This window comes from Cyrtonyx montezumae, unplaced genomic scaffold (assembly GCF_038088225.1).
Source record: "Cyrtonyx montezumae isolate F1298 unplaced genomic scaffold, pur_monq_1.0 scaffold_12, whole genome shotgun sequence".
In the NCBI taxonomy this organism is placed as follows: Eukaryota; Metazoa; Chordata; class Aves; order Galliformes; family Odontophoridae; genus Cyrtonyx; species Cyrtonyx montezumae.
Genome location: NW_027071848.1, coordinates 14,844,223 through 14,857,735, shown reverse-complemented (window position 1 = coordinate 14,857,735; position 13,513 = coordinate 14,844,223). Strand labels below are relative to the sequence as shown.

Here is a 13,513-nt window from a genome sequence, read left to right as displayed (position 1 = left end):
GGAACAGTTATGGCTGCATATACAATTGTTTGTTCTGCTTTAAATTAGAAATCTCTTTCAGAATAGGATTCTTTACTTGTGTCTGTGTAGGGCTCAGCACCGCGTGGAAGGCTGTGGGTGTCATCACCGAAAGGATGTGGTGCAGATAGGAGATGAGATCCGTAGCACAGTGAAAACATACAAACACGTGCTTCTTCACTGCCATTCATGCAAGTCTGGCTTGTAAATTTAGCATGGAGGCGGTTCCGTCCTAACGTGTGTTCAAACCAAGTGCTCTGAGTGTGCACCCCTTACACCTCAGTTCTCTGTGTGACCTGAAGCAAGGCATGTTTTCTAGGATTGGGCCTTTCTGCACTTGTGGAGATGTTCCTGTTGCCTGTCACTGTTGGCAGAGCTTGAACTGTGCTCCTCCCAAAGCTGGTGTGGTACAGATGCCTTCAGGAAGGTGTGGCAGATGGTCTGTGGGTGCTGCCAGTGTCTCTTGTTCTACTGGATGCCTAAGGGAAACAAGATTTCTACCAGTACAGGTGTGTTTTTGGCAGGAGCAAGAAAAGTAGGTTCTGCCATGTCCTTCAGGTCCCAGGCCAAGCTGCATGGGCCATGGGGCTGACTGCACCCTGCTGCCCTCCACTCCCTCCTGCCTCCTGCGTGGGGCACAGCAGCTCAGTTCTGTTCCTGCTTCCCAGCCTGCTTGCCATTAAGATCCAAAACCAAATAATATTCGTGATAGCTTTTGATTATTCTCATTGCCTTTTCATTATCATTAATGCCCCTCTTTCCTTTCCTGTTTGTAGTTGTTTCTTCAGGGCAGCTCATGTGACTTGCAGGTTTGTTTCTCAGGTCAGCACCTCTTGTTTTCCTGCAGGCCTTCCTGTTACCACGTTCTTCTCAGAGTGCTTAATGTGCTACCACACATTCAATCCATTAACCAGAGTAGATGTGCCATGTCCTGTGGCTTCAAGGCTGGAGGAGGTCTCGCAGGGTTGGTTTGTATGGTAGTGGCACGAGGTTTCTGTCCTGACTGCATGCATGCACTGACGTGTGAGCACTCTGACAGCTTTTGTGCCTGCTACTGCAAGTTGAACCTTTGGGGCTTGTTTCCTTATTTCTATTTCATCTTTAATATCACAGTGCCACAAGAGGAACGAGAACAGGACCCTGTTCCACTGGTGGCTGTGCAAACAGCTTAGTTAATGAGCCTGCAGGTGACAGTCCAAATCAAGACTAAAAGAGTTGGAAAGGCACGGGTATTTAGATGGCAGTGAATGTCATAGTAATTCTTTTTCTGTTATTTTCTTCTGATAGGATGTTTACTAGAGCCTTTTATCATTTCCTAAATCCTCCTTCTGGTTTTGGGGCATACTCCTTTTGTTAGTTCTTCAAGTATGTAGAAATATTGTTTTAAAGCTTTCTTGTTAAAGTTGTTCCTTACCTGTAAGATCCCATTCCAAATTTACAGCTCAGAATTTTTTCACACATTGATTTGGCTTTGACCAAGTCTTGTATTTCATCACCTGCCTGTATTTTTTGTCCAGCCCTAAGTATTTACACATCCTAGGTTCTCTGTTCTTTACACTTATTCCATTAATAAGTCTGATTAGAAAAAAACAAGCAAACACCAACAGTAAAACAAACATTCTGACTGTATGAATAGAGAGCATACAGTTGGCAGGGCTGCAGTGGCCTACCAAAATAATGTGTGACTGTAAGGACTGAAGTACTGCTTAAAGTGGGCATAAACTGGGGAGCACAAAGGGCAGAGGCTCCAAGCAAGGACTAAAAGCCAGGAGTAAAGCCCCGAACTCAGACTTCCTCTGCTGAAGTCAACAGAGAAAATGAATGACTTTGCATCCAAAGTAACATCACTACCTTCTGCATCTTACTCAGAATGGGGTGTACAGCTCTTATCAAAAACCATGTTCCAGTCTGATCTTCCTTGATACAGAGAAGGGCTACTGCAGTGATAAAGAGTGTGGAGAGCCAGCCTGTTTTACAAGAGAAAACCAAAGGAATGTGGTTTGTTTAACCCAGGAGGCCAACCTGCAACCCTTGGCGTGAGGGAGGTTCATTCCCAATAGATAACAGCAGAGCTGTTGAAGTTAAAAGGTAATGGAAACTAAAGGTAGAGGGGATTAACTGACCATGAGAAATTGAGGTTGAAAATAAAAGGAAGATGTACAGCCAGCAAAGCAGTGTAGCTGTGAAGAGCTTCCTAATGGAGTGGTGGGGACAGAAAAATATTGACTGTCTGTGAGGTAAATTCCCCTTGTTTTCTGAATGGATTGCATGGATTGTAAAGGAGCTAAATGATCCCATGTCAGACAGGTAGGCATTCAGTAGGTCTTTTTTGTCTGTGCTGTTGTTCTCTTGCTATTTCGATACCCTTAAACTGAAGATCTCCAGTGATTCTTGGAGTAGATCTTTAGTTACATTTCTAGAATGTTTTAAATATGGTTTTAGTCAGGCATAGGAATCTGTGGGCAAGATGAAGCCCCTGGTGCTAGCAACCTGACATCAGGCAAAGCAAAAGTAGAGTGCAAAGTTGGATGAAGCGTGCAAGCAGAGAGTAACTGCAGATAAGGAATATTAAAAATATATACACAGCTCTGTTGTGCAGAGCAGCAGTAATTCCAACAGAGCATGTTGTATACGTTATTTCCTGAATTTCTTAGTTTTTGCATGTATAAAATCATGAATGAAATTTCCTACAATGGTGGACTATCTCCAAAAGGTTTGCATTCAATTCTGGAGCATGTCTTTTGGCATGAGCCTGATTTTTCTCCCTTCCGGAGGGAACCTGTATCTGTTTCCTGCATCTGTTGCTGATCCTTCATTGTGAATAGAAAGTGAGAAATTAATTTTTAGTTGTTGTTAGCAATTAATTGCCCTTGCCAAATTTTGGAGGACCTATTGTCTCGTTCAGACACAATGTTCTTGGGAAAAGGTCTTACTTATTGTAACCTCTTGTGCAATCTTCACTTGGATGATAAATACATCTTGGCAACTGGGAGCTTTCTGAATGAAAAATGTTGCTGGACAACCCTGTAGTAGAGCAAGAACGCTCACTGCTGCCAGTGCTGGTGGAGCATGGCCAGGCAGGAGGGTAACGCAGGGGAAGCCTTTCACATTGCCTACGGAGCACAGAGCAAGACGCAACCTCCACATGCACACGTCCAAATATCTGTTTACCATTAAACAAGGATTTTCCCTGTTGAGCATCTGAGCTGAAAGGTGCCTTTCCTTCTAGCAACATCCTGAAACGGCTTGGCAAGCTGCCTTCTGCTGACACAGGAATGGGGAAATTACTGAGCACACTGGCTGCACAGCTCTGTGCTTCGGGTGGCTGCTGTGGGCTGGAGCTGAGAAGCAGCCCCTGTGCTGTGCTTCAGTGTGAGCCCACAAATCTGGAATTTTGCAGAGCCGCCTCAGTCCACAAAGACTACATTGGTGACTTTGTGGTTCTTGGCCTGATGCTGGTTTTCCATTAGATCTGTGCTGAACCACAACTAACCACCGAAACCTCATTTTTATATTGCAGTTGTAACATTAATTATAAAGCCATTAGTTGTTTGTAACAATGCGTTTTCCTTTGGTAGCTTTCCTTTTTTCTTCTCACTGACAACAGTGTCTGAAAGCAGAAAGGTGCATAGAAGCCTTGCACAGAGAAATGTTTGAATTCTCCAAGGGGAATAGGCAGAATGCAAAGAATGAGCTGGGACCGGGTCTGCTCTGTTCCCTGCTGGTTTGGGTGCATGCTGCCAGGGCTTGTGTTTGTGCTTGGAGGCTGACAGCTGGCTGCAGAACGAAGCCACAGGCTGGGTTTCTCAGCAGTGCTGCAAGTGACAGCACTTGGCCTGCTAAAAGGGAAACAAGCAGAGACAGAGGGCCTGGAGCAGCATACCTTGCAGTTAATGGAAACCTTTGTTGACCTTAGTGGGAGCTGGATTTGGTCTTGTGCCTACTTGAATGTTTTGGCATTGGATAGAGTTCCAAGTGGATTTTTTTTTCATGTTTCATTTCTGGTCTTCTTACTGTTGCTAAAATGTACTTACTGTGCAGTGATAACATTGAGACAGCTCTGTCCACTCAATGTAGCTGTGCACGTTTCTCCCTGCCCAGTGTCTGTTGTTTCCATTATCAGTCTGCAAACTTGTGGCATTGATTTCTCTCCTTCTTGAGCCTGTTCTGCTCCTTCTTATAAACACCCTCCATCCAACTTGAATATCTACTCCCAACCTCCAGCTCTCCCACAAATGTAAATTTTAATGCTATTTAATCCATTTCCTGCACTTCTTCTACATGAAGTCTTTATTTTTTGTTGGTCAACCCCCATGTGTTTAGAGAATACGCAAGACTTCTGGGAACTGACATCATGAACAGAGGTTGTATGTGTCTCATGATATCTGTGGAGGGAAAAGGCCAAAGCTATGTGATTTGGGGAATACAGGTGTTCTTTTGAACCAGAAGAAACCTTACATTTTTCCAGCAGCAATGTAAATGCTGAGCAGACAGGGTCGGTGATGAAACCCTTCTGAGAGCAGGAGCTGACTCATGAAGACAAGAGGCGGAGAGCTGGCAGTCTGGGCTGCTGTCCACACTATGGGCTGCAGGAGTGAGATTGTCACTGGCACATCCAGCGGTCCTAAGCTCTTGCTGGCTCTCTCAGGTTATCATGCAGTCTGTCCTGACACGTACTGGGCTTTTCTCTTCCATTATTCCCACTGACATTTAAACAGGAATCCCTTATTATGCCCACTGAAGGTAGAACACACAGCTGTGAGCAGACTGTAGCTTTAATGCTGCTATTCTTCTGACAGTGGCAGAGGCAAAAGGTGAGAACAGTAGTGCTAGTATTGGTGAGAAGGTTTGTTTTCAGACATATTTATCATTATGGGAGTGATAAAAGGCAAACCTTCTTTAGGTTTCTTTAGGTTTTTCTCTCTAAATACTGCAGAGGTATCATATCTAAGACAGGGAGAAGTGCATTATGTAGACTTTTATTAATGGTTAAGGCAATTGTTTACCAGGGATTTATTGTCTTGGTAACTCATGGCAGACAAAATCAAAAAAGTCCAAGATCCACCTCGGAGATCTTTTTGTGTATTGAACATATTTGACTTTGGGGAAATTGAAGACTTGTGATCTACGGTCAGATCCAGCTGGTGCCAGAGGGTGGTGTGCAAGCAACCCCTTAATGATGAGATTGCTGAGCACTAAGATATGAATTTGCTAATACTTCAGAAATGTATCCAGAAGAAGAAAAAAGAAAGGGGAAAAAAACATTGTGGGAAATTCTTTCCTTCATGCATAATAGTTTTTGTTGATTTAAAGTTGCACTTAGTAATGTGTTGATGCCAATGAAATATTTTCTGCTATAGGAAATGTGAAACCAACTACTGCCTTTCTATGAATTATGAGTCATAAATTGTATGAAAAATATTCATACTTGCTATAGCTATTCCCCAAGCAGAACCTCTGAGTAATGGAGAAAATACTTCCATTCTGGGGGGAGTAGCAGGGGACTGAGCTAAGCAAAACTAAATGCCAAGTGCCAGCATGTGGCTTTGTGCTAAGTGTGAATTAGTGTCATCTGAGACCATCCTTCATTGCTAAGTAAACAGTGAATGAGAATGTAACGTGCACTTTGAGTTCAGCCAAGCAAAGCTCTTGGCACCAGATGATGTGGAAAGAGGCACACGTGTTGAGGCTACTTGCATGCAATCCTGTGTGCAGCCTTGCCCTATGGGAGAGCTGGGTGTTTGCAGTGCTGTACCAACACAGCCAGCACAGCTGCAGCCAGCAAGCCAAGGAAAGCAGGCACGAACTCCATCTGATTCAGTGCCTGTGGGCAGATCACGATGATAGACTTGTAGAACCATAGAAACAGCAAGGTTGGAAAAGACCTTTGAGATCATCTAATCCAACCATCCACCTACCACCAATATTTCCCCACTAAACCATGTCCCTCATTCCATCTGCACAAGGCTTGTGCTCCAGTCCCCTCACAGCTTCATTGCCCTTCTCTGAACACATGCCAGGGCCTCAATATCTGTCTTGTAGTGAGAGTCCAAAATTGAAGACAGTACTTGAGGTGCAGCCTCACCAGAGCTGAGTACAGAGGGATGATCCTCTCCCTGCTTCTGCTGGCAGCCCTATTTCTTGCACAAGCCAGGATGCCATTAGCCATCTTGTCCACCTGGGCACACTGCTGGCTTGTGTTCTGCTGAACATTAACCAACATCCCCACCTCCTTTTCTTCAATCCAGTTTTCCAGCCATTCTACCCCAAACCTTCAGCATTGCCTGGAGTTTAGCCTAAGTGCGGGACCTGGCACTTGGTCTTGTTGAACATCATCCCATTGGCCTCAGCTATGCAATCCAGCCTGTCCAGGTCCCTCTGTAGGGCCTTCCTACCCCTAGGCAGATTGACACTTCCTTCCAACTTGGTGTCATCTCTAAGGACAGGCCCCCTAAAGTGGCAGTAAAGTGGCAAGATAGTGAGCTTTGCTGGGAATTCCTTGACGGTAACATTTATTTTACACAAATTCAGCTGTCTAAGAGCAAACAGTCCAGTTCAAATTAGTCTTCTAATCATCTATCACTGAAGATGAGTTTATCTCCTCTTATTTCTGTCTTATAAATGGCCTTCTGGAAGTAATTATGGAAGTACCTGGAAGTTCTCAGCAATTACTTCAGACAAGTTAATCTGTCTTTTTGATGGCTGAAATTCAGTGATATGAATTCAATCTGTATTTCAGTTTCTCCATCACTTTAGAAAAGACCTTGCAGCCCTGTGAGAATTTGCAAATTTTACTTTACAGTCAGAGGCTAGAATCATTGTTGAAATTTATTGTATGCATCTGAGCCATAAATAAATGTATAAACAAACTCCAGGAGAGTGATTTCCTGACTGGAGAGCAGGACACACAAACAGTGATTATAATGGAGTAGTTCAACTGGAGTATGTATTTTTGCCCAGTTTTAGTATTTGGGTTGTATACCTGGCGTCCATATTAATTTTTCAGTAATGACTGTGCACCCAATAAAAGACAGTTAGAAGAGCCAGTACTCAGCGTAACGTGCTAGTTGTTTACCACGTAGATGAGCAGTAGTGCCAGGAGCCATCTTCCCCATTGCCTGTAGCAGGGCCAGGATTTGCCCAGGATAAATCAGTCCATGCTTACTTAGCTTTTGTGGCCTTTGGTGAAGCTTAGAGTTGTACACACCGTATAGAGAGATGCTGGTGTGATTGAGAGCTGTGTTTTCAAATACTAAAAGCCAAGAATTTCCTTCTATTTCACACTAAGTCAAACTATGCTGACTTTACAGATATGGAATTTGGGTAGGTTGAAGTTGCTGGGTTCAAGTTGCATTGGGTAAACAAGTGTTTTCATGTGAGTTCATATGGCTTCACCCAGCTGTTAACAGGTGCAAATTCCAAAACACTTCTGTAAATTTAAGGTAGCTTGCCACTTTCTAGTATGCAGTACAGTGCTTGGGCTTTGTCTCTGTGTGATTCAGTTTGTATTTGCTTTACACAGGAGATGGCCGTGCGGGCGCTGAAGCAGACAGGTAGCAGAAGTATTGAAGCAGCTCTGGAATATATCAGTAAGATGGGCTACTTGGATCCCAGAAATGAGCAGATAGTGCGTGTAATTAAGCAGACCTCACCAGGTAAGCATGAAGTTTACTTTAAATTGTTCTTTCTTGCAGTAAAATAGTTTTGGGGTAAGGTTAAGAAGAAGGGGATTGGCAGCTGGGCTGCAAGGTGTGCACAGCTCACCTGCTGTGCAGCAGCTGTCTGCATGCACATTCATACTCCACCTTCCTAAGCACAAAGCTGTCTATCCTTCAGTGCAAGTCATCTCAACCATCTTGAATCTACCTCGAGATAAAAGCTTTCGTGTAGATAATTGCTGTGGAGCTGTGAAGCTCACTTCCCAGGAAGTCATTCATGTTAGCATTCTTGTAAGTAGACTGCAGAACCAGCTCAGGCCAAGGTGGCAGAACCTTTACACTCATCCCTGCTAGTCTCCTTCAGCCCCGTCCCATATAAATTAAATGGGAGAATTTGGGCCCTGTGTGTGCCTGATCAGCAAACATCAAAAATAACGTACATCTCCTTTAAAAGAGTTGAAATGTCTTTCCAGGCAAAAAGCTTTAATTACTCCATTGTTTGTTTTGCTTTCTTAATGTTGCAATGCATGCAGCTGCTTTGAGTCCTTAACCTTTTGAGAAGATCTCCCTTTATTTTAATAGATAAAATTTTAAAACTTTATTTTATAGATAAAATGCAAAACTTAAAGATCATGCAAATGATGCTTGCTTGCCTACAGTGCAACAGAACTGTACTCATCTATTTGATGTTGCACTGTTTGTACTAGGATAGCACAGGTTTCCTGCTGATTGGGAAGCATGTAATGCTACCTGGGAACTTTCCATTTGCAGTTCAGAAATGTAAAACTCACACTTCTAAATTCCATACATTGGTGTATGGAGTTAGAATGTTCACATTACTCAATTTAGTCCTACTTTAATAGTAAAGCTGATGAGTTTTTTCATAACGTCAAGACTTAAAACTTAATAGATGTTACTTTTGGACAGACTATTTATAAAAAGACTTGAAGCCATGAGTACAGTTAATTAATCTTACAGAATACACTTAGAATGCTTCACAGGCAAGAGATGGTTGTAACCTTGTTGACTAGGAATGTGGGGGGTGGGGATAATCGGCAGCAACTAGCACATTAGGTATCTTCACAGTTCCAAAGCTTCCTTAGACAGACAGACTTAATGGTCTACAAATCTAAGAGGTGGAGGTCATACCTCTCCTTACATCAACAAGATTCCTTGCACAGCTGAAGAATGTATCCCAGAAGAGGACAGTTATTGCTGCTGATTTCCTCCATGACCTCTGATGAGGGAAAACAAAGTCAGTTTGTCCCTGAGGCTCTGAATAATTCCTGATGATGGAGATGACAAAAGGGTCATGTGGCTGCCTCCCACATCCAGCCCAGAGCAGCCACTTCTTTGGATTCTTTGGATTGCCACAGCCTTGTCAGTGCACCTCACTGTGTTCTGGCAAATCAGCTTCCAGGGAGTAGTTAGAAGGACAGCCTTGGTAAGTGTGGCCTTAAGTTATCATAGGAAAAACTACTGCTGATTATAGATTACACTTCAAAGAATGTTGCTAATTTGTCCAACTTTATTTAATCTCAAAACCTTGCATTGTTTGTGAAGTGTCATTTCGTATGGGCACAGCCTTTTCAGCCTGCAGAAATGGTGCATAGGCCTGGCTTAATGTTCTGCATGTTCTTGTGAGTTGTGTATGCAGGTGCGGAGTCCACAGCAGTGCATAAAGGTGCTGCACCTGGCCCAGCTGGGACACGCTGTCAGGCACATAAGTTTACAATCCAGCAGTCCAACCTGTTTGCACAGTACGACTGCTCTTGAGGACCTTGTGAAATCAAGGTTTTAAATGGAAATTGTTCAAGCACGCATGGGCCAAGTCCTACGATTTGTGAAAGCCAGGGACAGCACAGAGCATCTCTCTATCTTTTTATGAGAGCATTTCTACACCTACAGTTTGTCCACAGATAAGAGAACTGAAGAAAAGTGCCATTAACACTTCCAGCACAGAAATGCTGATATCTTGTCTTTAAGCTGAGGTTAGCATGAAGTAGCGTAGCAATCACGGATGTGTGAGGAGCATGGCAGAGATGCAAACAGATCCCCAGCAAGAGCAGTGAGCTCACTGTACAGAAGGAAGTGGACTGATGACTGGGTTGCTTGTAGCAATGTTAATTTCAAGTTGTACTGAGAGTGCTTCAGGGAGCTTTTTTCTGCCTGTTTGTGCAGCACTTACCTCTCTGCTCTGTAGCTTCCTCCTGTTTGTGAGCAATGACCAGGATTTTTAAAGCTGGTCCAGCTTTAAAAACTAGGCTGAAGTGTAATCTGATGACTTCACGGTAAAGGAATTTGTGCTTCTATTCTGATGATTTGGTAGAACTCCCTGATGATTCCTGGCATGGTTGGTGTTGTGAGCCAGCAGCTCGTTATTGATGGTTAATACTTGGCACCTATCGCTTTGGTTGTCGAGAGTGCTTAATTTAGGTTTTGGAAAGTAGGGTTTTTTTGTGACACATGATCCCCAGGCTATGTGCATGTGTATGGATAGGTGGATGAGTAATGCAAAGTAATTGCTTCACCTGAATTGTTTCCTAATATTCTTCTGTGTTCTTTTTATAAAGGAAAGGGTATTGTGCCAAATAACGTAACCCGCAGGCCAAGCTTTGAAGGATCAAGCGAATCTTTTCCGTCCTACCATCAGATCACTAATGCACCCTATGAAGGGACAGGCTTTGCAGCAGAAGGTGCAAATATGCTAAGTGAAGTTCCACGGCCATACATGGACTATTTAATCTCTGCTTCACAGTCTACCGCTATGAGCGCGCCTGTACAGCGGCCCTCTGGCGTGGGCACTCACAGCACACCAGGAAGCCACCAGCAGAAAGCATACCCTGCAAATATCGAGCCTTCTGTGATTAATTATCCCGTGTCTAATCACAGCAGCCCAGCCTTGCAGCTGCAGGCCTCCCATGGCTCCAACAGCCAACATTACAGTAGGCAGCACATGATGGTGCAGGGGGAGCCCATGGGGTATGGTGTTCAGCGGAGTCCATCCTTCCAAAACAAGATGCAGCAGGATGGAGGCTACGCCAATCTCCCAAACAAAGGGGCGGTTGTTCAAAATAACTCCAGTCATGCATTTCAGCAGGCACCAGCAAGCCTGTATATATCACATTCTCATCACAAACAGACGAGCCCTCCCTCCCATCAAATGCATGTGATATCCAGAGGTCCAGCATTCGGTAATGATTTTTCAGATGGCTCGCCACAAAATCTATTAACTCCATCTAGAAATAGTCTAAACATGGACCTCTATGACATGAATAATCCTCAAGTTCAGCAGTGGCAGGCAGCAACGCCTTCACGGCGAGATTCTTTACAAAACCCAGCAATAGAATCATCTCCACGGCAACACGTATCCTTCAGACCTGATGCCTCAGTGCCAAGCAGAACAAACTCCTTCAACAACCATCAGCAACAACCACAAGTGACCGTGTCTATAAGACAGGTTCCTCCAGGAAAACCTGATCCTTCGATTACATCTCCAAATACAATCACAACGGTCACATCTGCTCATATTCTCCAGCCAGTGAAGAGCATGCGAGTGATGAGACCTGAGCCTCAGACTGCAGTGGGACCTTCCCATCCTGGCTGGTTACCTGCCCAGGCACCGGCCGTGGATGGCCTAGAGATCATTGAACAGCATGTGCCAGCTGTTGGAGCAGCCAATGCCTATCAACTGGATGTGGATTATGGCAACCAGGAGCTGCGGTGTCCGCCACCACCGTATCCCAAGCATTTGTTAATTCCCGGCAGCTCCGAGCAGTTTGATATCAATTGCTTATGCATGGGTGTAGAGCAGACCCTCCGTGTAGTCCCCAGTTCAACGTGCAATAAGGCCGAGGAGAACAGCGAGAGGAACGACAAAAACAGCAAGAACAGTAAAGCAGAAAAGCCAAGCAAGGATAAAAAGCAGATCCAGACATCTCCAGTGCCTGTGAGAAAAAATGGCAAAGATGAGGAAAAGCGAGAATCCCGAATAAAGAGCTACTCACCATTTGCTTTCAAGTTCTATATGGAGCAACATGTAGAAAATGTCATAAAAACCTACCAGCAGAAAATTAACAGAAGATTACAATTGGAGCAAGAAATGGCTAAAGTAAATTTTTTTTAATATATAATAAATAGGGTCAAATTAATTATTGCTATTTTAAATCACTCAAAAACATGTATAAAGGCACTCGCAAAGAGTTCTCTGGGAAGTGATAATAGGTGTTCAACACCTCCCTGTACCAGACTGCTCTCACTTAGAAGCCTGGGTGCAGATCTGGGAAGCTGTTGGAAACAGCTGAGAGAAGTAGAGAAGCAGTAGTATGTCCTCATACAGGAAAGGTAAAATGAAGCGAAGACGCCCATAGTAGGAAAGTATTAAGTGTGCTTAGGAAAAAGCTCAGCAGCCAGGTTTCTAGACGATGGTAACACTGACTGTACCTTTCAGCCGCTGAAAATATCTCTGAGAAAGGTTTTGTCTTTGCTCCAGTTCTTCCTGCTTGTTCCACGATAGCAGCTGCTTATTCGCCAAAGCCACAGATTTACTATGCTATATTTTCCCTTGAATATCTAATACCTGACTGAAAGTTGTCTCTTGAACATATGTTAGTAATAATACCATGCAAGTAATCGTCTCTTGGCCAGCTGAAATGATCTTGGGACCCTTGCTGGAACTTGTTCTAGAAGCAGGTCTCAGTGAGCTGCACTTTGCGTGAGAGCTTCGTTCACATCTAATAGTAGCACTCAAACTGAGCTGACTCACTGGTAGGGCTGTCTGAAACGAGCTGCCAGCTTCTGGTGATTGCTCTGGCTGTTTTGAATTTTTAAATGGGGAAGTTTTTAATTTTTTTTTTCCCTTCAGGCATGATTAGCTAGAATATGACTAGTCTGCTTTTGTATTTAAGGATGAACTCTAATGAAAGCTATCATTAATGCATAATGGATAATAACTTAGCTGATCTTCCCTAGAACAGCCAATTTCTAGAGTCAATTAATTTGATACTTAGATTGCTCTCCTATGGAGATATTCGAGACCCGACTTGACACCTACCTGTGCACCTATTGTAGGGAGCCTGCTTTAGCAGGGCTGTTGGCCTCAGTGATCTCCTGAGATCCCTTCCAACCCCTGTGATTGTGTGGTTCTGCTCAAGAAAACCCAGTGGTATGTTTGCCAAGGTTACATTCAATGCTTCAGAAAAATCTCTTGAAAGGTCAGTGCTGTAGTGAGAGTTCAAAGCTTATCCTCAGTGCAAGTACAGGTTATGTTGCACTGCTTGGATTTAGTGAATATTTTCATGAGAGTGAGAGCTGGGGAACAGTCTCTAAGAAACTAACAGCATCAGTTATTTTCTGGCCCTTCAGCTTTCGTTCACTTCATAACTCAGAGATAACTATAAACAAAGAACAGCTCCTTCCCCTAGCAACCTCATCTCTGGCTGGAATAACAAACCACAAACTCAAGAGATTTTGGCCGTCTGAATATCGTGTTATTCTAGAATTAGCCACGAACACAGCGCATTAGTTGTTTTGCATTAAAACAATAAATGCTTCTTTTATTAGTGACTGAGGTACTCTACATGTTCTATGAGTTTTTTCAAACCTCCTTCATCCTTTATTCGCGTGGATTTCCTTTTATGCTGCAGGGATCTTGCTATGTAGTCTGGCTGCCCACATTTCATCTTTAATGGCCTTGACTGCAGGTGTGAAATGAAAAATTCAGTCAAAGCAGCAGCCTTGTGGGTGAATACTTGGGTCTTTAGCCTGCTCATCAGTCAGCTTCATCTCCATCCACCATCAACCCCATTGCCCCTTCCCATCGCTCACTAATCTTCCTC

The 13,513-nt window shown here is 43.7% G+C and overlaps 1 protein-coding gene across 1 annotated transcript in view; it reads left to right on the top strand.

The window, feature by feature from the left end:
• Nucleotides 1–13,513, top strand: part of LATS2 (large tumor suppressor kinase 2) — a 44,545-nt gene that overhangs the window by 25,124 nt on the left and 5,908 nt on the right. The window contains exons 3-4 of the mRNA XM_065730086.1: nt 7,541–7,673; nt 10,250–11,787. Coding sequence (XP_065586158.1) covers nt 7,541–7,673; nt 10,250–11,787 — 1,671 coding nt within the window. The remainder of the gene's footprint in view (nt 1–7,540; nt 7,674–10,249; nt 11,788–13,513) is intronic.